We start from the raw sequence: 24,815 nt of genomic DNA on the forward strand, positions 1-24,815 counted from the left end.
CGGGGCTCCCGTGCCAGGTCGCTCCAGGGAGGACGAGCGCTGGGACACGGTCCCATGATTTTCCTGGCAGGGAATTAATTTTCAGGGAGAAAACAGACTAAGTTTTGACTGTAACCCAAAAACCGCTGCCTGGGTGGGAGAGAAGCCTCATCCTGCAATCCAGGGTCCTTCCCAAGAGCATTGGGCTTCCCGGCCCAGCCAGGACTCAGCCTTTTCCAAAACGCAGCCCTTCCTCTAGGCGTATAGAAACCAGTTGGAAAAAGGGCTTCCTTCGCCAGCTCCCAAACCTCACCTACCGCAGCGGGAAGTCCCGCTCCCGAGGGACTGGGCAGGCTGGCCCTCGCTGCGGCGCAGCCCGGGACGCCAGCACCCTCTTGCGGGGCCACCTCAAGGCTCTCCATCGCTTCAGCCTCGGGGCGAAGGCAGCTGCGGCTGACGCACGGAGAGGTGCTTTGAACGGGATCGGGTTTGGCTGAGTTTTGGTAATCTCCAGAGGCCCCAGTGTGGCATGTGCAGATTGATCCGGCCTCCCACAGACGCCACTAACCCAACAAACAGCGGTTTCGTATCGCTAACAGACGGCACGAGTTTGGCATCGCCCCTGTGCTTGGGTCAGGCCTTCGGTCGCTAATGAACAGCAGCCCAGTGACGCAGGCCGGTAACCAAACCCTGACGATGAGCAACGTGCGAGCAGATCGGCTGCTCCTGCTGGGTTGGGGGGGATTATCCCCACGGGGACGTGGCAGAGGCACCTCAGCTGGCGTCTGCTTCGGGTGGCACGCTCAGCCAGCCCACTACGCAGGCAAAAGCTGCTTATTCTTGGTCAAAATACCCCAGCAAAAGCTCCCCGACAGCAGCCAGCCTGCATACCTGGTATCTTCCAGGCGGTTACACTGTGTTCTTGCACACTCGCGTTCTTGCACACTCGCGTTCTTGCACACTCGCGTTCTTGCACACTCGCGTTCTTGCACACTCGCGTTCTTGCACACTCGCCTGCGGAGGGGGTCTCACCTTGCATCTAACAGCAGGTGGTTTTTATGTGCTCTTTCAGCCACAGGTGATCTACCTGAATTACTTCCCCTGCCCAAGTCTGAATTCCTGTAGGAAACACCATCTAGAGCAGTGCTCTGCAAACTTTTAAGTCTAAAAATAATAAAAAAAGATGACTTACTATTTCTGGGTAAACAAAAAAAAAACCTAAAAGATGACACTCAAACCTAAGGGACAAACTCTCCGGGGCTGATGATCGGAAGGCAGCAAATGCTCAGAGCCCCGCACCGCTCAGCCAAGATCTGTTCCTGCAGGCTCCCCCCAGCAGAGGAGGGTTAAAGGTACCTTCAAGGAAGGAGTATTAAATTAAAAAGAGCCCCAACAGACCCTGCGTGCCCTCCCTGGCTTTCCTCCTTGCAGGAACAAAATCGCTGCTGCTCCTTCACCTGGCATTTACAGGCAGGCAAGCAGGGGCCACTGCCTGACCCTTTATTAGGCACAGTTTAGCAATCCAGCTTAAAAAAAAAAAGAGCAGAATACTTGTGTCAGGAGCCGATGCTGCCAAAAGCATCGTAGAGGCCCTGTGAGTCCAGCAACAGGACCAAAAAGTCATAGTGGGGAAGAAAAAAAGCAGCAAAGAAACCCTTCTGCAGCCCTGGCTGCTGTTGCTGCCTCCTCTCGGCACCGGAGGCAGCTGGAATAGCGACGGGGGAGGAAGGGTGCCGAGCTGGACCCACAGGTTGGTGGGAATCGGGGCTTTGGGGACCGCGGGGTTGAGGCCGCTCGCATAGCGCCGTTTCCCATCTGCCCAAGTCGGCCCACGCAGCGGGTACCCCCAGGGTGCCGTCTGGAACAGCTAAGTACAGCTAATTGCTAACTTGGGATGCTCTGGAGCAGCTGAATTGCCACCCAGAACGGCACCACGCAGGGTCAGCACCTCCTCTGTGCCACGCCAGGGAGTTTCGGGCAGCCCCGCTGCTGCCATCGGACCCGAGGGCTTCGTGGGTACAGCCGGGGAAGGGGACGGCTGTCTTTCGGGGCTGCGGAGCCCCGCTGCAGCGCCCGAGCGGTGACGGAGATGAGGGCGCGGGCGGGCACCAGGGTGCTAACCAGGCAGGACCACCATGGCAGCCCGCACCAGGGGGCTGGAGGGACACCAGAACTGCGCACCCCAAAGCCCCTGCTAGCTCGCCTCCACAACAAAGGGAAACCGCTTGCAAGAAAAAAAACTCTCCCACAAGAGCCTCAGCTGAGCACGTTCTCACCCACCCAACCATTCCCTCGCATTTTATCTTTTTAAAGCCAGCAACTTACCTTTGGTAACTCTCACTACAAACACCAGGGCACACCCACCCGAGGAAGGTCTCTCGTTCGTTTTCTGACAAAGGCGGCAAGCCAGGAAGATGCGCAGCAAGACTCAGATGCGTGCAGCAGTGCAAGGCTGCTGCCTCCGTCGGCTCCGCAGGGCTGGTCTCATTTTATGCCACCCCAAATGTTATTTAAGTGCAGCTTATCAGCTGTCCTTCCACCTCCTCTGTATAAGGCTGCTTGTGAGCACCTCTCCGAGAGATGATCACGAAAGGATTCCTAAAACCAGGCAAGACTGCGGTGCTTAGAGCCCACCTGCAGGGCCAGGCATCAGCCTGGACGGGAAGCGCCAAGACTACAAAGCTGCTCGGCATGTTGCGCATAGCCCAAGCCCCCCCTCACAGTGGAAAGCCCACCCCTGTAGATGTCCTGCAGGATGAAGTTCTGAATTACAGCGGTGGCCCAAGGGCTTGTAACACCCGTTCCTCTGAAAACCAGGACAAGTTCATCACCTTAAGGCCCAGCACCTGTTATGGACAGCACCAACGCACTCGCCAGCCTTTCCACTGCGGGGGAATTCAGACCACGGCCCCGCAGTTCCACTTGCGAGGCGACAAGCGAGATAAACCACGCGCACGCACACGTTGTACCAAAGAACACACCAGCAAACATCGCTTTATTACACTGGTTTGGTTATCCAGACTAACCATAAAAGCTGTTTAGACGGACGTAGACAAACAAGTCAGTGTTTTATGCATTAGGTCACGGCTCCAGAATCATTACCAGGGAACGGGTATTTCTTCGCCAGTTGTTTCAAACGTACGTCAGTGGGTCTTTGGCGGGGAGGAGGGGGCAGGTGCGGCGACAGATCCTCCCCAGGTGCGCCTGCTACCACCCGAACCACGAGGCAGACCCAGGAGGTTGTACTGCAGAGAGGTCAGGGCGGGGGGGCACTGTGCTAACCAGCACAAACAGAATGGAGATACACTGACCTGAGCCTTGCTCAGCTGGGACTACACAAGCACAACACACTGGTACGAGCTACCAAACAATCAGTTAACAATTAGTAAGACTGGTCTAAAGCTGGAACTAGAACGACTCCGGGTGGAAAGGCATAAAATAAATACTTGCTCAACTCAGCACTCTGCCCAGTTACAAACTTGTCAGCACCTAGCTACACAGCCATGTATTCTTCACTACCTCACAGCAGCAAAAACCCTACCATTTAAGAGCAACTGTTGAGCAACTATCCACAGTATGTTGTACAGACTCGAGGAAGCAGCCTGATGCCACCCCTCGCACGGGTCATCCTCCCCTCCCTCTGCTGAGCAACGGGGGCAGCCCCCCCGGCCCACACTCTGCTTCGTTTGTTGAGCTCTTCACGTGCAACCGAACGGCTCGATGAGTGGAGGAGTGCCCTGCTGCTGCAAGCCCATTCTTCAGGGGTGGGAAGTATCTGGCTCACGCTGTAAACATGGGAGAAACGCAGACCTTGGTTGTAGCTCCTGTACAAGACCGCAACGGATCAAAAAGGCGGATGTTCGCTAGTCAGCAGCTCTGCAAGTCTCCTGCTGCTTAAGAAGTTGGGAATTGCGCTCTTGAAATTTTACTGGTGGTGTTTATTTCATTTTCTTCCGGATAAACACTTCTGTGAAAAATACCCTTTAAGAGCCAGATTAGATCACAGTATTTAAAAAAGTGATACGGTTACGTCAGTGCCTCGGACGCCAAGGCAAAGGCTTAGAGCAGAGGTTACAAAATTGATGCTTAGTGTAGCACTTCCATGAAATAATGACCTCAAAAAAATGCAGCCCAGGTTTCCAATTTCCCTTCCTAGATGCTGAGTCACCAGCAAAACCGCTGTCTAGCTTGGCCTGCAGAGCTCCACGGCTACACAGGGCTCGGGGAAGAACAATGCACCTCGCCTCGGTTTGCTCTCTTGGCAGGGGCGGCGGCACGTCAACAGCTACGTTGTGCGCAACTGCAGAGAACGCCTGATCCGGCTGGACTCGGAGATTGCTCAGCCTGGGGTTACCCTGGGAGGAACGGGGCAGCTCGGGAGGATGGCAGAACCAGCGTGTCCCCTACAGCAGACACCAAGAATGAAATGCTCTTGGAAAGAGAACTGAAAGAGCTGAGAATAAGGCAAATAACTTAAGACTGACAGAGTAACTCCCAGTTTTATGCTCGTAATATGTTACTCCACAAAGGGAAGGAAAGGCAGGTTGACCCTTCTTGTTTACCTTCCTTTACATTTAAGAGATGACCAAGACTACAAGAAAAATTAAAAAAAAAAAAAGAAAAAAATGAACAAAGGAGAAGCTGTCTGTCTCCCTAGAGCTGCGATACAACATAAACCTGGTGTAGGATATTCCAGGATGCTGCAGGTCAGTTTAGGGAAAGGCAATAACCCCCGTACTACAGGGGCTGTGACAGTAGTGTACATTCTGTGCAAGTTACGCAACCTGTTCACAAGCTTCGGTTTATCTATGTTTATCTCGCTGCAGTTCTGTTAATTAGCAGCTGAACACTTTACATGATCTTACTCCACAGCTCAAGGTAGTTTCAGCAGGAAAAAAAGACAAAAATTCGTTTCCTGGGTCTGCTATCTGCACACTCCATAACAAGCGCTCCTAATGCCCAAACATCAAAATTGAAATCTTATAGTTTACTGGAAATAGATCAGCTAGATTCCCTTTGCGCTTTGCTTTAAAGCCCCTTGTCTCCGAACCTTGCTCAATTTCAAGGAAGACATACAACACGCTTGAATGAAGATCCCGCCTCGTTGCAACGGCGTTGGTTCTGACTTCCCTCTACACAGACTGTCTCCGACCCTGACTAGGCGTACGTCAGGAGAAAGGGCTGTACGTCAAAGTGACGTCATCTCCCCAAGAGGATTTTCACACATTGGAAAGCTAACAATGAAAATTACAAGTTAGGTAGGATAAGGTTGAAACTGTCCACCAGGCCAACTTGAGCACTCCGAGTTCCTTTTAGCCCTTTGTCCATTGCTCAAAGTTTCCTCTCCCTTAGTTTGTTCCCGTTTTGTTCATCCAGTATCGATGAGTGTCCATCACCATTGCTCAAGCACTTGTCCTTTTCATGTTTGTGCTCTTGCTTCTGTCGCCTTATCTCCTTATACCGCAAGGTGATGTCACTGAAAAGAAAAGCAAACAGACGTGAACTAGTGACGCGAACAAACAATTTCAGTACACGATGACAACAGTAAGGCAAGTGTGTTCGGGATGCGAGTGCCCTTGGGATAACAGCCCACGCGAGTCTTTTGCCTGTAAACTTCTAAAATTGCTGATGGCATTGATTCACTTGAAATTTGTGATTCTTGCTAGTAGTCTGGCTATTATCCCCCCTCTCAGAAGCCTAACGCAACAGGATGCTCCGCAAGAGCAACCACTGCTCTTTCACAGGGTCTCCTCTATAGATCAGTGTAACTCTTTCCGCCTTGTGCAGCTGCCTTCCATTTACTTGCACAGAGCAGCGCCCAAACCAAACACATTTAACTTGGCTCGCTCCTCGCTGACACCGGGACAGCCCAGACAATTGCAATGCAGCAGATTCTTCTTGCAGCGAAGCTACAGAACATCTTAGTCTTGTCTAACTCGGAGCACAGGAAAAACACCACTGATCTCATCCGCCACCCTCACTTGCCCAGGAAGGGCAGGTGCAGTCAGGCACTTAACTGTTCACCTGCTTCTACAGCAACACTAACGCAAGTGGTGTCACAAAGACCCTTTGGTCTGGTTCAAGCTACCAGAGGCTTGATCCGGAAAGAAAGCTGCCAGATCGTGCACAGAAACCCCTGTTTACTTAATTCCTGCACAAAACCACTGCAGCTGTAGCCATCCGAAAGAGCTGCAGTCTGTCTTCGGGAGGCACCGAAGGCTAATGGCAGCGTTCATTTGAAGATGCGCTTTTGCCGGGTGTCCAGAGCCACCCCCCCGAGACCCAGGCATACCCCACACTGCTTACCGAATGAAGAAACGCCAGGCTGTCCAGGTGAGCACCAGTATAATCCCCAGGATCCAGCACTGGGTAATGTAGAAAGGAAGAGAGAGCGTGAGCGTATGGGGGTCATACTTCACGACAATCAGAAACTCCGTGGCAGTAATAGCAGCAACCAGCCATGCCTGCTGACCCAGCTTCTTATGGAACTTCCTGCAAAATAAATGCACGGATAAAACAAAGCTATTGCTGTAAAATTAAGCATTCAGAGAAATATGCATAAAAAGACAGCTGACGCAGTAATTTCATTCAGCTTTGCACAATTCCAAAAGTCTGGTTTGGATTACACATGTACTAAGCCTATGCAGGCTGACAACTTTCATGTTGGTATTGCTCAAGTTTCCTCTGAGAGGCTCTGGAAATACATTAAAAGTTAAACATCATCATCACATGACACAAGGAAGTGTCCCCCTTTTCAGGGTATTGGTAAATCCACATACAACAGTTATCTGACCAGCTTGAGACCAGCTGAGGTTCAGGGTACAGTGTGAAATAGCTCTACTCCTATATTTCCTCTGCAAATGTCAAGTCACACTGCCGTAACCATATTTAATATCTATATAATTGCATTCTGAAACACACTTTCTTCCCAAAAAGGTGTTCAGTGAGCTGTCACTAACAACCTCTGAACGGATTTTAAAAGAAGCAAGCTTAACAACAGGCAAGATACTGGAAGACACTAGGACGGCGTTTCACTTCTAGCACAACACAACCCTGGGGCAAATACATGATTAATATTTAATCCCCAGGGTCTGTTGTTAAGCAGTACCAGACAAGCTGATGCGAAGCTGCAGTGCTATGTACAAGTCTAGTGAAGGACTCACCAACCAGTAATGCCAGAAACTAAACTGCAGTAGCACCAAGGCTTCTATACAGAGGCTCTACTTGCAGAAGGGGAGACTGGAAATACACCATCTCTGGGGTCACCTGTTCCTGCATGGGAAATGTATAAAGCCAGAATAGCTACAGGCTGCCTTTCAGGGAGCCTCATTACCCTCACAGGTAATTGCTAGAATTGCTAGAAACCTGGGTACATTGCCTGATCTAAACCAGTCAGATCCTCCACTTCTTGACCGTGCCTGTTCATGTCATTTCTAGATCTGACATTTTTGCAGCTTACTGCCCTGACAGACCAGACGATTCATATGTCAATAATCAAATGGGGTTCTGTGTGGGCAACAGAACAAGCCCTTTTTTATGCACTGGATCGCACCACTGGCGCATGCAGACGCGCTATCCAACAGTGCAGAGTCAAGTACATCGCTTCCTGCTTGGTAGACTAAATTTTTGTTCTCCCACCACCCATTTTCTGCATCTAAAATGGGATATTAATCCCATTAGAGGAAAGAACCAAGAGAAAGCTACTAGAACTTGTGTGTATTTTTTCTTCCCCCCCATGGCATGATTTAATTAAATGTTTCCCGAAATCCAACTGATTCAAATCAAGGAAGGCTGAACTTGAGAAAAAGCAATACCCCCAACCACCACAAGCACCGTGTTTCACTAGCAAGGACACACAACTAGCTTTTCTCAACAGCCTTTGAATGGTATCTTTTACTCAAAAACCACACAAAGTATTTTGGTGCGCTGTCCTGTTAGCCCTAAACGCACTACCTTGACTGATGATTATGTCTCTGAAGATGCCCAGGATAAACCGTGCCAATAGAAGCACCTCCAACTAAGCTTAAAGGTAGCTGTGCTTTTTGCCTCTCTTCTTCCTTATCCTGCCTTTGTTCTATACACCCCTGCTTTAATCACAGGGAGCATCTATTGTGCAGAGGGCCTTGCCCTCTCACTTAACCATAGCGTATTCTGAAGTACCTTTTCCTGCCAGGTCCTTTCTCTTTTGTCCGGCTTACTGTGTTCCATTCCTACCACAGTGAAAGATGTGAAGCGAAACACATCCAGCAGAATTCAGCTGGAATTCTGCGGAACTACTGGGGCAGGACAGAGGAGATGGGGAGAAAAGCGATAACAAACCTAGAGAGGCCTGGGGAGAGGGGGGTGGACATGTTGAGGTGACCTCTGCAGTACTTTAGGGCACTGCAGCAATGGGAAATTCCCATCCGGTCTATGACTGCTGTGATGTACAGCCTCCTGTCTGGATGAGGCACTGGCTTAGTAAATGCTGTGATATTCAGTAGCCACAAAAGCTCTTTGGGCCATGCTTCCTTGCCGGTTTCACCATGCGGTGGATGAAAGACAAGGCACCTTACAAATCCCTGATGAGGATTTCCTCGGAGAGCGGCTGCTCTGCTAGCACTTCTCTCGGCTAGGCAGAGCGACAAGGCTGCCTGACACCCTGCGGCCTCCGGCTGGTACACTGCCCAGCGCCGCAGGTCAGCCAGGCCCAAGCGTCTCCAATAGCGCTGGGGCAGAGGGAGCTGCGGCTGCACATTGCTCCCAGTTTCTCCTCCCCTCGTCTCATCGGATGCAGGAGCTGCGCTGGAGAGAGCATGCTTCCTTTAGCAGGCATTTTCCTGTTGCTCAGACATATCTGCTCCACTGCATCCCCATGGGTTCTCAGTATCCGGGAAGGGATCTATGCACGGAAAGCGAACAGAGCTTCTCTTCCCTCTCCTGAATCCAGGGGAGTCATTGCAAGTCAAGCACACAAAACACACAGTTCCTTAGACAAGAGGCCCGAGAGCCACATCTGACACCAACGCGTAAGCTCAAACTACACAAAATCGTCTAAACACACTGGAATAATATATGATGCTGTAAATCAAGTGTAGGTTATTGCTGATGTGGATGGGATGAGTGCATTCCATTTTAAAAGGTATCCCGCCTAGACCAACTCAGATGAAAGGGCTTCAGAAACTGCTCCAGCTGGTTCATTCGGTATGACAGATTAAATGGGCAGAAACTAGCCTGAACACATGGATAGAGAGGAAAAAACGGAACAGCAAATCTCTCCCTGTGAGCTCAAGCTGTTCAGATGACTAGGTCAGCTTTCTGCTGTGCGGATCTGCTTCCTCATTTGCCATCGTTTTCTTTCACTAGCTTATGACAGCACACTGACAAAAAAAGAATTAAAGGTAACCCCAACAGAAGAGCTGGGCAGAACATAAAGCTGCCAAGGGAGAGAGTTTGTTTCCTGCCCTCCTACTCATGAAAGATTTTAAAGAAAAGTCCTTTTTGTATTTGATGAATAAGATTAAAGTTCATGGCCTTAATGCAGACTCCTTGGAAGAGACCTGAAGACTAGAAATCAGGAAGATAAGGCAAGGTTAAAGGCTACAGACTCTTGCATCAAAGTATTTCTGGGCAGGAACATTTCACATAGCCATTCCTCAAGAACTCAGAGGCAGCATATTGGTCACAACAGGAGCGTGGTATGTAGGAGCTGGAGAACAGCTTCAGAAACCACCCCTCCTCTTGGACTATTTCAATCCTAGATACTTCACTGTCACCATGCCACATGTCACCTTGGTCCGAGACCAAGTTCCTGAAAGCAAAGCCCTAGAACTGTCTGCAGATACCAAGAATCCAGAATGAGAAAAAGTCTTCATATTTGAATTTCACTACTTCCTAGACTAAATATTGCAAGGTTAGCTGAAGACATCAAATAAGTTTATCTCAGACAATCCCGTCACTATCAGAGAAGGCAACGAACCATGTTTCTGACAAGGAAGGTCAATGGAATATTCCAACCTTCATCCGTTAAGAAGTTGAGCGAGTTTCCAAAAGGAAAAAGTCAGGAAGATTTCTCATATGCTGTTAGCTGGGAACCTCTGGTACAGCCTGCTCTTCCCCAGCAGCTTCTCCCTACAATACAACAAGAAGAATCCAAAAGGGTCCTTGGTACAAAGGTGCAAGTGAAAATACACCCAGTTAAGCTGGTAAAACAGGGGTAGATTATCTCTGCTTGGTTGACCTCAAACGCACGAAGGAATTGAAGTCCAGTTGCAAACGCCTTCACAGAGAAGATATAAGGTAAGACCAGATGCTAGGTTCTGCCGCTGTGCATGACAGCCTGATGATGTCTGCTCTGTGGAGCATCAAGCAGAGCCACGAGCTTCAGAAGTGAGGGGGCCTGTCACCTTACCCACCAAGAGGACCAGAACAGGAGGGGGTGGTGGCAATGAGGAAGACATGCAGCTCAGGATGAGAGTCTCTGCTTGCTGGATGAACTTCTCCCGCTCATTGGAAGAATGGCAACAAACTGAATCAGCAATGAGGCACTGGTGATTGATGATTCTCCTAAATTTCAATGTTATGCCATGTGGTTGAACAGAGGGCAAAGGAGTTTTTCCAACCCAAACACAAGGACCAGAAGATTGTGAATGGTGCTAAGGAGAGGAGCTCACCAGTGAGAGGCAGAGACCTCTTCTTACCTTTGAGTTGGAGGCACGTCCCAAACCAGTAGGTCCGACACCAAAGGCAGGGGCAGCCTGCCACTGCTGAATGTCCTGAAATCCGACTAAGCAATGTGGGTTGGCCCTTCTTCCCAGTTCTAGGAGTCAAAGCCTTGCAAGGGAAACTGATCTTCACAGAATGTTGGAACCCTAAATTCTGAACACAGACACTTTTCGTGTTGGTCAGCGACAGACAGTGAAACATCCCTTGAAGCCAGACGTTGTCTCAGACTTAAGATGTGGGCTCAGGCAATTTGTGACATCAGTACTAAAACTTAAAAGAAAACGTGATTTTGAGAACAAAGCTGTCTCAGGTCTTACACGGTCTGCAGAAACAAAAGCAGCAAGGACAAATACGATGCTTAAGGAGGAACAGACTGAAAGTACATGCACTGTTGCGTATGGGTGCACTTTGCTATAGCAGGGTCCTCTGATCTGCAAGAGGGTGCCACAAGAGCTCCAGAGGACCAGGGACCAGTTGGAAGACAGCTCAAGAAAAGAAGCACCTTTAAGAAACACATTTTTTTTTAGTTTGGGCCCTGTTGTCCTTAGAAGGTACATCTAAGGACTGTGGTTCCTGGCTATCAATCTGAAAGTGGAGTTCCACTCTCCTCTGCCCACAAGCCAGGGGCTCTCCAGCTAATTTATGCATTACGTTCTCAAAAGAGTGATCATTTATTAAAAACTGAGGTTACAAACAGTGCACGCAGAGTGCCCTTAACAACAGCTGTTCTCTAACCAGATGCAGTAGAATTTTACCTTCAAAACAAAGGAACACAAAGCAGATGCTTTGGGATTAGGTCTTTTGGTCCCTGACAAGCTGAACTACTGCCCTGAGATGGATGCCAACAAGCTGGAGCAAATTCAGAATAAAGCAAGTGAAGCTTGACATGGTATATACACAAGAGGACTGGCTTACGGGTCGTCCATGAAGTCGTAGATCTCCCTCATAGCCACACCTCCCACATTGACAAAAAAGACAAGTCGTAACAGGACCAAGTAGTGTTCTGGAGGCATCCAAAGGACAAACTTCAAGTAAAATGTGTTCAGCTCTGCCAATAAAAACTGAGAAAAAGGACATTTTAATTACATTCAGAAGACTTCACTGAATGAAGCCTGGAATCTCCCTCTCTCCCTGTATAACTCCCCCCACCATTTCTCTAACGCCTCAAAGTCCTCCTCGGTATTACCAAGCACACCATCACCAGTTGCAATAATGACCAGGAACAGTTGGGTTTACAAAAAAGTTTTCTGTGTGTTGGAAGAGGCGTTAAAAAAAACCACAGCAGAACGCTGGACAAGCACTGCCTCTAGTTTTGAACAAGTTTATCGGGAGTTTGAAGTACCTGCGGAACTACTGACAACAAACCCTAAAAGCAGCAACTTGTCTTTTCACTATCATTTAAAATCTGACTGAGGGAACCCCAAAATAATGAGAGGCATAAGCAGTACATCCTGGGTTTTTCGGTTTGGTTCATTTTTTTTACAGTTATGCAAACGTCTCTGCCAAAGCCAGCTTAGGAGAACTGTGTATACATTTATAGCAAAACGTTCTCAAGTGAGCTGCCCTGGCAATGTGATTAAGTGAGCAAGTAGACACAAGTTTCTCACTTCAAAAGAAATAATAACAAACGGCATTAAGCATTGTTTAATCCAAAAGAAAGAGTGAGCCAACACCTGAAGCTGCTTAGAAACTGTCAGCTGAAGCTAGGCTAGGCTTTGCTAAAAGGAGGAGTACTATTTTAAAGACTAGTATAAATTCAGTGGGATCTCTCAGTTGCAAAATCTGCTCCAGCACTTAAAACACAATTTCTTCAGGTTGCAAACAGTTGGGAGTACACACACAGCAACCATTCGGAGAAGCACGTGTTTTATTTACGCAGGCACATTTACTTTACTTCTCCCATAAACTACGGGAACCTCAGCAACTCTGCCGTGCTACGTGAACTTGGCAAACTGTTTATGTAGCGGAAATCAGGTGATGTGAACTTGTATTCAACCGAGTTTGCAAACTGCCTGGCACTCGTTGCAGGCACTGCTGTACGCTGCTTGCGTGCTTATGGAGAGCACATCGCTCCTGAAGCACCCTCAGGTCTGCAATCTGACATGAGCGTAAAATGCAATGTTATGAGAAAGAGAGGTGATGGTGGCTTGCCAAGCTGATTAACGTGTCCCACCCAGCAACAAGAACAGGGAACGTCACTGGACAGGTCCCAAAATAAACCACCACCAGATTTCACATTCTACATATTTCTAGATGCTTAAAGGTAGGCTGCTCTAGGCAACTGTTAAAAGACAGAGTTATATCCTGTACCATAGCAGTAATGCAGACACTGATTAATGCCCATTGTCTCTGGAATCACTACAAGTATCACAAGTTTTTTTTTTTTTTTATAAACTTCATAGTTGCTGAATTTAAATAAGTTTGAGTTACTTAAAACAGAGCCAACTGACATCCCATGGATAGCACAGAGGCCAAAGTCCGCCCACTGACAAGAGGCAGGAGTGAGGAAGAAGCACTTAAACTGCCAAGTTTATCCTCCCTCTCAGTGTCATGTGCGTGATACCTGTGACTGTGAAATGGAAGTTACAAGTTCAACATGATGCATGCCCGTAACACAGATTCAGCCACTCAAATGGCCAGATGAAGGAGGTAGACTGTCCATCCTTCGTGACTGCTGGAGAAGCCAACTTTCTCTACTGTCTAAATGGGGAAGCTACTTCACCTGAACTGCTCAAGCTCGATACTGTTAAGACCATCACATGCTACGTGTTCAGTGAAAAACAACTAATCTAGGATAACTGAATTATTTAAGTCTTTGTAAAAATATTATCTGTGGCAAAACCGCGTGCTTCAGGAGCCATGTGGCTCAGAGCTAACATACAGAAGCCTGAGACTTTGGTTACAGTCCTCTCCAGCTGTAACGTGATATGTATCTGCTTAAGACTGAGAGAAACAAGCCACTTTCATCCAAAGCCAATGTTTTTGGTGGCAGCAGTTATTTGCTGGATTATGTGGAGATCATAGTTTATCTTGCTCACAGTGCCAATCAACATTGTTTAGCAAGGAAGAGCAAATATTTATGCGATGAATCTAAACTATACCACAGACGTGGAAACAGACCCTTCTTCTGCAGGATTCAGAAGTGACCTCTTCCAGCCTCAACTAAACAAATGTCACTAAGTCAGAATTTCAGCCTGTCACCATTTGTACAGTTGCTTCAGTGTTACAAAACATGAAATCAAATTATAGAGATGAGAAAAGACAAAGAAGTTTCCTTACTACAAAGATTATGCCACAGACTGCTAGCCATCTGCGTAAGCTGGACGCTGGCTTCCACTCAAATTTGACCCAGCTATACGGGGTGAACTGGAAGACAATTCTCTTCATTTTACCTCTGGAAAAAAGCAGAGCACATTCTTGCAATTTTAAGAAACATCACATAAGACACATCAACTAACATTGCCATTTGAGACACCAAATCACATATGCAAAACGCCTCCATTTACTCCATAAAAATTACTACTTAATGAGACAAACATTCTGAGTTAGAAGCCTGTTATTTGGACTATGATTTTAAACTTTAACGTATTACACCACTGTGGTAAGCAGTTCCTCAGTTCTGCTTTGCTCAGCAAAGACACGCTACAGGAAAGGGTAGTTCATTACTGGTACAAGACTACAAGGGTTTTATTAAATTTTAAGTTTCAGTGTCCCAATTACCGTGAAGTTCTGATTACTAGGGAACGCATTATCCGCACAAGGACCCTTGCTGTGAACAAAAGGGTATGATCCTGACTTGGATTCCTGCATCTCCTTTAACAACTTCATTAGAGTCACAGAATGGGTTGGGCTGGAAGGGAGCTTTAGAGGTCTCTAGTCCAACCCCCTGCCGTGAGCAAGGACATCTGCAACTAGACCAGGTTGCTCAGAGCCCCGTCCAGCCTGGGCTTGGATGTTCCCAGGGATGGGGCATCCATCACCTCTCGGGGTAACCTGGGCCAGGGTTTCACCACCCTCACTGTAAAAAATTTCTTTCTTATATCTAGTTTGAATCTACCCTCTTTTAGTTTAAAGCCATTACGCCTTGGTTCTATCAAAACAGGCCCTGCTAAAAAGTTTGCCTCCAACTTTCTTATAGTCCCCCTTTAAGTATCAGAAGGCTGCAATAAGGTCTCCCCGCAGCCTTCTCTTTCCCAGGCTGAACAACCCCCACTCTCCCAGCCTGGCCTCATAGCGGAGGGGCTCCAGACCTCGGAGCATTTCTGTACCCGTCTCTGGCCCCGCTCCAACAGGTCCATGTCCTTCCTGTGCTGAGGAGCCCCAGAGCTGGATGCAGCGCTGGAGGGGGTCTTTTCAGAGCGGCGCAGAGGGGCAGAACCCCCTCCCTCGACCTGCTGGCCAGCTTTCTTTCAATGCAGCCCAGGATACGGTTCTGGGCTGCAAGTGCACATTGCCAGCTCATGTCCAGCTTTTTACCCACCAGCACCCCCAAGACCCTCTCTGCAGAGCTGCTCTCCATCCCTTCTTCCCCAGCCTGTATTGATAGCCAGGGTTGTCCCAACCCAGGTGCAGGACCCTGCACTTGGCCTTGTTGAACCTCAGGAGGTTCACATGGGCCAACTTCTTGAACGTGTCCAGGACCCTCTGGATGACATCCCATCCTTCTGGCGTGTCAACTGCACTGCTCAGCTTGGTGTCATCTGCAAACTTGCCGAGGGTGCACTCAATCCCGCTGCCTATGTGGGATATTAAATAATGCTGGTCCCAATATGGACCCCTGAGAGACACTACTCGTCACCGGTCTCCATCTGGACATTGCGTTGCTGACCACTACCCTTGGGATGCGACCATCCAACCAATTACTCATCCACCAAACAGTCCACCCATCATATTCATCTCTCTCCAATTTAGAGAAGGATGCTGTGGGGGACCGTGCCAAAGGCCTTACAGAAGTCCAGATAGACGACATCTGCAGCTCTTCCCTTGTCCGCTGATGCAGTAACTCCATCATAGAAGGCCATTACGTTGGTCAGGCAGGACTTGCCCTTGGCGAAGCCATGCTGGCTGCCTCAAATTATCTCCCTGTCCTCCATGTACCTTAGCATAGCTTCTAGGACGATCTGTTCCATGATTTTCCAAGGCACAGCGGTGAGGCTGACTGATTAAATAAGCTCATTTCCACAAGATGCCCTCATTCCTAGACATTAGGCAATGCTCATGACAGGTATATTTTCAACAATTTCATTTGCAAATTAAATAAAACTCTCAAACAAGCTTCCATGCAGTAATGTTACTAGGTACTTGAGTCATCTAAACACACATGAATTCTTTAATTCGCGTTAACCCTAACAGCACAACCTTTCAACAACCAAGATCTTTAACCCTGGCCCAAACTTTGCGCTGTGCTACTGCTTGTGGAATTACTTTCCACACCAACTTACTTGTATGTAGGAATGTTCCAAAGTCCTTGCCATTTGTATGTTTTCAAAGAAAGCCAAGACAGAGTCTTCATCCCACAGTAAATTCCTAATCCATTACATAAGATCACATCCATTATCCACTGAAAGGAGAAAAACCACAGTGAAGCTGGAGAAGAAACACTAAAGCTTGTAGAAGGGAAGATACTATAGGTACACATACATGCAGACACACTCTCAGTCACACAGACTGAACATCCCCAGAGAACGGACGTGCACGAACTGTCAGGAGACAGAACTCCAGCTGCCCCACTCTACTCAAACAAAGCAAAAGTCTTCCACAGATGATGGCTGCAGATTCTCTTTTGCTGTATTAATTCCGCTACAGAGCACACCTCTTCCCACTTACTATCAGCTCAGCTCCACTCTGTTATATGAGAACTTTAGGAACACACCAAAAAATCTGAACTTGTTCCTACAGATGGATTTTATTATGCCCAATAACTTAACATACTCTTTAGGCTCTCAGGCTGCCTCCTAAAGAAATGACTTATCTCCAGGCTCAAGATGTGAAATTAAACAAGTCATTTCTCCCCGTGCTCTATGTTACTGCCAAGCATTAATTCTGGAGATGGAGCTCTTGAGCTAGGAAAAGACTGGCAGTCCTCAGCATTCAAAGAAGCAGCACGCACAGTGTTCATTTCATAAGAAGTTTCTTGAAGGCCAAATAGCTTTGCTCGATGCCTTTATACATAATGCATTTACTTTTATAAAATACAACCATGTAGCAAATCATTACAAGCTTGGGGAAGAGCTTGTACTGTGAGAATAAAAGCAAGTCAGAATAACATAAGAACCATAGCTGTGTGCCAGGAATGTAGATAATTTTGATCACTCTGGTAACCAATTTACATTTCATAGGAAAAGAAAAAAAAAAGAAAAAAAGAAGAAAAAAGAGTGTGTCACTTCAAGCTACAGAGCTTGTTTTTTCTGCAGAGAAACCAGATCGCAGTAGTCCCTCTGGCTTGAAAAAACACACACAAGCAGTATTTGTGGACAAGAATGGCTATAGACTATCACACGCAAACACCATACAGCTTTATGGTAAGGCCAAACCTTTATCTTTCAAAACCTTTTTATAAACCACACTGGAAGCACTGAACCCAGTAATATTTACTGTTTGGAGAAAACAGTGAAGATAGGTTTGCACAGAAGGAAGAGCTGGACTCAGATTGCACTGAGACTGGTTTTGGGTTTTTTAACAGGCAAGAAGAATCACCATCTGACACTTCATACACAAAGTTTTACCTTTCTCTTAATTTTAGATTTTACGGTTTGTACTGTCACCAAATATTTGAAAATGCTCGGGTAAAGGTCTAGGTTCTTCCTCTGGTGTGAAATGAACCAAAACGTTTAACCATGTGCAACAGTTTGAAAACACGCCAAATTATACAGCAACAAACACATTACAGACTCGTCACAGAGAAGCACCAATGCTCCCGAGCTGTAGTACTCACACAGGCATCTTTGGCCACATGCACGTGACATAATTTAGTTCTCATCATTTCCTACCCCCTCCCTTTAAAATACATACTTCCATCTAGACAAATACATTATATTATGATCGATGCAGTACATACGTGATCCCACCAACATTCGCTGAAGTTTGGAAGCTGGTGTTCCAGACTGTACTCCAGAAACTCAAACATTACACTGATGATCATACACATCCACCAGTCTCGAATCATCAATGTCTATATAAAGGGAGAACAAACTCTGTCAAACATCCACAACAGCTGCACAACACACTAAAAACCATTACCAAATGAATAGTTGCACACCAGGCTGAGCAGAACCAGGCCCCACTTATGCTATCGCCCTTTAGAAATCTAAATAAAGCAGAACTCCATAAATACTGTGGAGGCACTGCTCAGATTTACAGTTTTGCAAGAGTGTTTGGAAAAATTAGTACCTTTTTTCCCAAATTTCAAAACCAATCACTTGAGGAATATGAGGTTAACCCTTCTGGACTCTGATCACAGCAGACAACACTGTGCTTTGTTTACTGGTTATTTCTACAGTTGAATATCTTGCCTCAGTATCCAGAAAAGGATCAGGAAACTCATGACAATCTTATTTTTATCATGTGATAGTCTAGTAAAGCCAAATGCTCACAGGCCTCTAAACTTATCAGGTATGCAGCACAATGGACAAGACAGACACTGAAGAATATAGATGGTGACATTAATACCATTACATGAAAGACTAAAGGCAGGCAAGGTGGGATTCAGAAGTATGCTAGTTAAATGGAGTTATGAGGTGCTCAACCACCACAGGTAGACCTTCTAATGCTGCTCCAAAAAGGCTTTTCGGGGCCTGCTGAATGCAAACTTTTAAAGTCACCTGCACTAAATCTCAGCCCTGGCTGTGCTGGGACACCTGAGCCTACTTTATACCAGCTGGCAGCTCGTCAGGGTGAGCAATGAAGAGCAGCATCTTCTTCCACATTCAACATAAGGACTCAGCCGAGCTGCAGCCCTAGAACATATGTACCATCTCCGCCTACTGCCAAAACAAGGGAAGAGATTTGTGGTAACACTTTATTTCATATTTGTTAGTGGATAAAAGCACAGAGAGCCTGTACATCTGGTCTGCTGTATCCTCAGCAGGGTGCCTGGATGGAAGGGGCAACCCCAAATGTGCTAGCACCGATTCTGCAAAAGCAGACGGAGCTTGGCATTGAGCGCCTCAGCCAGGAGATGGAAAAATACAAGATAGGCATCATCACACATTAGTCTGACAGCATGTGATCTAAATGACTCCAGAGCAACCGGGGAGTCCCACAGTAATTTCTGATGAATGAGGCACATTCATTTTGAGTACTGCCATTCTGGTGCTTCAAGATACAGCTTAAGAGTCTGTTACTTGAACCAGAGAAAAAAAAAAAAAGACAACAAACCCAAACACACGCTCATCTCTGTTTATGACGACAACACACTCAACCTCCAGCTTTTTATAGAAAAATATGTTAACTGACAAACAGGAAATATAGCAGCCAGTTTCCTTCAAGCTTAGCAGCACAGAAACAAACACCTCGTGGAGTATGCTGGGCTCTTCAAATCAGACTGCAGGGTGACAGGATGACATATCATCTCAAGCTTTTCTGCAGAAACAGTCTCTCTAATAAAAACTAGGCTTCTTCCAGACCAAGACAGATAATAGCTTGATTGAGTGGCCTGGCATATTGAATTCTATCCCATTCTAGTTCCTCAGGAATGTGTTACCATTCCCCTTATGTCTTGTTACGAGGCTCTCACGATTTAGGCGTTTTTTCCTCAGTATGACATTATTTGTAAAAATAAATACAGAATGCAACTGAAATGCTATTTGGATATTTAAGTTTCTCATGTAATTCTCTTGGGTGAAGTAGATCCAAGTTTCTCCAGATTTACAGTTCTGTATGCTAACAGAGCAAGCCACAGACAAGCTGATCTGACATCTAAGCCTCCCCATGCCTAGCATACCCATCTTTTGGTTACAGGGGAAAACAGCCAGAACAAAAGAAAACACTGACAGGAATACATCTGTGCTTTTGAAAAGGAAAAACAAAACAACAGTTATAGCTTATTGTTAAAATGGCCTGAGCTTTTCCAGTTTATTACATATGGCGGTCTTGTAGGTGAAAAAAACCAAACAGGGTCTGCAGAGCAAAATAAAGGTAGCTAGTAAGTTTGCTCAGGTTAAAAAGCAGCTAAGAGACCAAAGCAATCAGCAAAACATGTGTTCTGCCAAAGACAAGCACAACTGGAATTCCGTCTGCAGGAGGTTGATATTGACTAAAAGTAACAAGAATTAGCCCACTACCCGTTTAAATATTTAAAGTCCTGATTTGGATGCCACAGGCAAAAGCCTGCCTCGGTATAGTAGTGTATCATCATGCATCTGTGTTTGGGTAACAGTAGACTTCCACTGAACGCTGTCATCCCCGTACTCTACATTCAGAGGTCATTCACGCTTTTATCTTGATACAGGAGTAAAGGTTTTTACTTTTATTGATCTGACCTCAGAATTAATTACAGTGCTGGAGGGAGCTTGTCAACGTAATGTTACTTTGGAAAGAAATGAGGTGACCTAACATGGTCGGGGGGGGGGGAAGCGCCTTTCATGTATTACAAACACTTATTCTAGTTCACAGATGACTGCCTAATATAATTGACCGCAAAGACTGGCATCACTAAAACAGAAGCAGTCAAGCTTTAAAAGTAGACTAGTACTGTAACAGAAGACCCATTCTTACTTTCAGGTACCAGCCAAAAAAGTGAGCAGGAACAAATCCATCCAGTTTGTCCTATAAACCAAGAAGAGAGAGTGAGTCACTTTGCACTACAAACAATAACCCATTAAGGCGTACTTTCTTCCCCAAGAAAAATGCAGCAATAAACTTCAGTTGTTTCTCATATAAATACCAGATGCATTTTATGAGTTTATGTTCTCAAGCACACTGAACAAATAAGCTAACCTCAAAGCAAAGTCACAATTTTAAGGGGCAGAAACTGGAATTAGGATTGTATTGATAAAGTGGAGACTACCTTTTTAATGCTAGATGTCATGTTCTTTGCCTTCCAAGGGGACAGAAGCAGAACATGTTCAAGCCAGAGCAAGAACGTGCATTTCTTCATCAGGCCCCCATCTTTCACCTATCAGAGCTTCTTAAGTCTTATCAGTCCTGCCACCATAAATGCCCGGGCAAAGGGAAAGGGAAAATCCTCCTCCTAGTTTTGCCCCAAAACTAGAAAAGGACAGCTGCTCTCAGTTACTCCAGCTCTTGATGCACTGAATACTTACACAGTAGACCCAAAGGATTCACTACACAAGCACCAACAGCTCCATGCAATCACGGAGTTGTAAACAATCACAATTCCTTTGCCGTTGAATTTCAAGTCTTCTGTTTGCCAGCAAGAAACAATAACCAGACAGTTTCTGGTATTCAGAAAAGTAACTTAGGGGTTGCTCGGCAACATGCAACTTTTGAACTTTGTGCCCAAAGTGACTGTAAGCAGAAGATTCTTTAAGCACACAAATAAACCCAGACTCCTAGGGGCAAAGGTTTGCATCAATAATCTGAGAAACAAGGATTGTTAAACAGTTTGCCCTCTCTCCTAGGCAATGTAATTAGGATACAAAGAGCCACACCTCCATCTGATCGACAGGAAAGGTCAAGAGGAGAAATAAGAGAGCTAAAGAGTCAGTCATGGTGTGTTCTTTCATTCGACGCTCAGGAAGACTCAGGATTGCACTTTGAAGAGTTCGATTAAGCAGCCTTTTACCAAAAACTAGTCAGACTCATTACCAAGTAACTTTATTTGTTTCTCACCCAGATGTTGTGAAATGGATCAGTTTCATTGCCAGGATCATAAATCAGGCAGTTGCCACCGTAGTCTCTTTCCGGCAAAGGAACACCTAAATGTGGATCAATGTACTTCATGAACTGTCTGCCATCTTGTACAGTCTGCAAAAGGAACACAAAACCCGTGTTTCCCTCTTAGGAAGTATTAATACAGGGAGAAGCACAAAGATAATTAAGATCAATATTGTATCCTCAAATGGGTGGGTTTTTTTTTTTCCAAATGTGTTGCAGAACAATTCTTGAAATACATCCAGACGTCAAAGCATCAGACAGCACATATACCTGACTTTCTGGGCCTCTAATGCTAAATATTAAGGGGAAAAAATGACTGCAGAATGAACTTAAGATTTCTTAAAGATGAAAAATCAGAGCTCTAACTCCATTTCCCAACCCGCTCCTCTATGCCCCCTCCCTCCCAAAAGCTTAGCACTCGAACTGGCACACAATTCATCCTTCCCACTGACCCTTTTGCCCTTCCCCTCCCCTCCCTGAGCTCAGCAAGGGTTAAAATGCAGCCAGTAACTCAGGAACGGCTCACTGAATGGCTGCATCTCCTGCGTTAGTGACCTGCTGGTTTCCTAGAATGGGGAAGATCCAGCAGCACTTCGAACGCGCAGCTCAGGAGAGATGCGGCACATGCAAACATCCGCAGACCGAGCAGAGCGAGGACGCGCGCCGTTAGCAGGATTAGTCGCGCACGCGTGCTCAGCTCGCTTCAGCTACACAAAGTCAGAACCGCACCGCACTTCATGGCAGAAACATTTCACTGCGGCTCGTTGAATAAACAGTCGTTTCAGGTAGGGTCCCTCTAGCAGCACAGGTAACAAACTTGAAGCGAACAGCAAGGAATAAACTATCAAAATATCAGTTATAAACAGTGACCAAAACTTTAACTAGTTTACTAGTAACTCACACCTGCTGAACAGGTATTTCCCAATGAAGCTGCTCGCTGCTGTGGACAGCGTTTCACAAGAGAAGCAATGTAACTTCTATGACAGACTAGCTGACAGTAAAAGCAGGGCAAGGCCAAAATTAGTTAACAGCGAAAATAATAGTTACAGAATAAAACTACTAAATTCACACTGACGGTAAGACAAGTTTCAACTATGATCGAGCTTGTATTTGCTTTTAAGGAAGCTGAGTCACAGACTCAGCAAAACGTTCACCTTATTTAAACCTGTGCAAAGTAATAATGTATTTTTAGTGCAGAGCCGAGCAACAGCTAGCGAGTGTCCTTTACAGCTAAATAGCTGGTAACACGACATCCCGCCAGAGGAAAGCAAAGCAATTCCAGGCTTTTCTATCAGAATTCAGAACTCTGACAGTACTATCAAATAAAAATGGAACATATTATTCAGTCTGACTGCGGCTAGTCAGGAGTATCATTTACAAGGATGCCTGGAAAAAAACAGGGTGACATGAAGCACTAAGAACATGAGAATAAATTAAGTATTCCTCAGTGGTGAGGAACAGCAACAAAAAAGGCAAGACAGACCTGTTCATGCCTGTGAAAGGGTCTGAACTCCACTCCCTCCAAGCAGGACAGGCAGCCTGAAAGAAACCCTAACGAGACATTAGGGCCCTGCGTAAGGGTTTACACCGAACCCCCAAGTTACGTCAACAGGACAGAAACTCACGTTGTTTACTGACCTACACATTCCAGCTGCCCACTGAAACAAAAAGCCAGGCAAACAAACAAAAAAAAAAGGACAGTTTTGTGTTCTTAAGAGAGCTTGGCACTGACTTTTGCGGAGCCTCCAGGAAAGCCAAGCAGACCATGAAATGCTGGAGCCAAAGGAAATCTTTGATTAGCTGGAAAGGGTTTGATCAATATTAAAAACTTGTTCACAGCTCCAACAGAAGACTGACAGATCTTGACACCTCTGAATTCCAGCCCCACTTCTTCAAGCTCATTTGGCTTCTAGAGGCAAAACACTTTTTACAAACACGCTCCTCATCCTTCTCTCATCTCAAATGAGTTTTTAAACCTACCTGATGAGTATGTGATGGTACTCGCACAACCCTTTTACAAGGCAAAACACTGAACACTACTAAGATGTCAGCAAGAAGGACCTATTTGAAAATGAACAACTGGGATCTAAATCTGAATTCCAGCCAGCTGTCTGATGGAACAGGACAGTTACCTCTCATGGTTTAATATCTCTACGTTTGCTTTTGGTTTAAAACCATGCTGTTGCCAGAGGAGATGAATGCAATCACTGATTGCGTAGCTGAGGAAAGGCGAGTCTCCTTCAGAATCTCGAGCTCTTTCTTGCCACTCAGACTTCATCTGCAGTGGTGTAAGCACATGTGTAGGAACACAATGGCTTTGGTAATAGCGTCAGGTTTACTGTTCTCGCCTATCTCAAAATATTTTACCAATTGCTGCGTTTCTGAGAAGTCACAGAATTATAAAAGCCAGGGGAAAAAATCTCAGTTTACTAAAGGGTGAGGATATGGTAGGAAAGAACATGCTTTGTTTGGAAGTACTGACAGCACATCTTTCTAGAAGAAAGATCATCCTCAGTTTGCTGCCACTACAAAAATCGTGTATGAAGTTTCAGTTTATTGCAAAAAAAAAAAGACCCCATTCAAAGCACTTACCATCCAAGGTAAAAAGTATTTCAAAAGGTTAAATAAGATGAATTCACCCCATAACCTGTAGGATCTAAGAAACTAACAGCTGGTACACAACTTCAGCAAGTCACATCAAGTCCAGCAGAGCAGAGACTAAACATCAGAATCACCAACTCCTGATCGTTTGATCTAAACAAGAGCTCTGACTTCTTATCAACTCATATAAGAACACTTTGCTGCAGTGTCTAACCTGGGCTGAGACTAACTGGATGTTAGACAGCCAGGTGAAATATTTTTATAATATTCTAATTCTTCAACCTAGAAATCTCATTGAATAGCACAATGATTTGATTTCACAAAAATGAAGAGCATCTCCTGCCATCAGCGAGAATCCTGAAGAACACCACAAAGGATTTTATATCCACGTTACACTGGCATTCAGTAACTAGAGGTTTAGTCACTTACCTGAAAGAGTATAAAGATGAGGAAGAGCTCATACACAACGCTGACACACAGCCAAAACCTCCAGTAAGCTACAGAAACAGACAAACGGGATGTTAGCAAGCTTTCAAGCAGAAAAGCAGTCAATTATTCCCTTACTGTAATGTAACTAAAGATCTCCAGAAGAGATGCTCCCACCACACAACGATAAATCCCAGCATTCAAGTAAAGCGTTCACCATCAGTCCTAAAGAGTACAGCCAGAAAGGCTCTCTAACCACCAGACAGGCT

At 46.0% G+C, this 24,815-nt stretch overlaps 1 protein-coding gene across 3 annotated transcripts in view; it reads right to left on the minus strand.

Annotated features, from left to right (window-relative positions):
- Window positions 1-2,942: 2,942 nt before the first annotated feature.
- PTDSS2 (phosphatidylserine synthase 2) overlaps window positions 2,943-24,815 on the minus strand; it is a 49,730-nt gene continuing 27,857 nt past the window's right edge. The window contains exons 4-13 of one of the 3 annotated variants that reach the window (XR_012660863.1): window positions 24,550-24,617; window positions 21,475-21,609; window positions 20,398-20,448; window positions 17,741-17,854; window positions 16,125-16,243; window positions 13,963-14,077; window positions 11,599-11,744; window positions 10,659-10,953; window positions 6,286-6,471; window positions 2,943-5,455 (exon numbers count right to left, since the gene is read on the minus strand). Coding sequence is in view for 2 of the 3 variants with exons in the window: in XM_075095309.1 (XP_074951410.1) it covers window positions 5,311-5,455; window positions 6,286-6,471; window positions 11,599-11,744; window positions 13,963-14,077; window positions 16,125-16,243; window positions 17,741-17,854; window positions 20,398-20,448; window positions 21,475-21,609; window positions 24,550-24,617 (1,079 nt within the window). In the remaining variant the exon portion in view is untranslated. Of the gene's footprint in view, window positions 5,456-6,285; window positions 6,472-10,658; window positions 10,954-11,598; window positions 11,745-13,962; window positions 14,078-16,124; window positions 16,244-17,740; window positions 17,855-20,397; window positions 20,449-21,474; window positions 21,610-23,002; window positions 23,022-24,549; window positions 24,618-24,815 lie in introns of those variants that run through there. The other 2 variants (XM_075095309.1, XM_075095310.1) reach the window with 2 other exon arrangements.

This window comes from Phalacrocorax aristotelis, chromosome 5, assembly GCF_949628215.1.
Source record: "Phalacrocorax aristotelis chromosome 5, bGulAri2.1, whole genome shotgun sequence".
NCBI classification, from domain to species: Eukaryota; Metazoa; Chordata; class Aves; order Suliformes; family Phalacrocoracidae; genus Phalacrocorax; species Phalacrocorax aristotelis.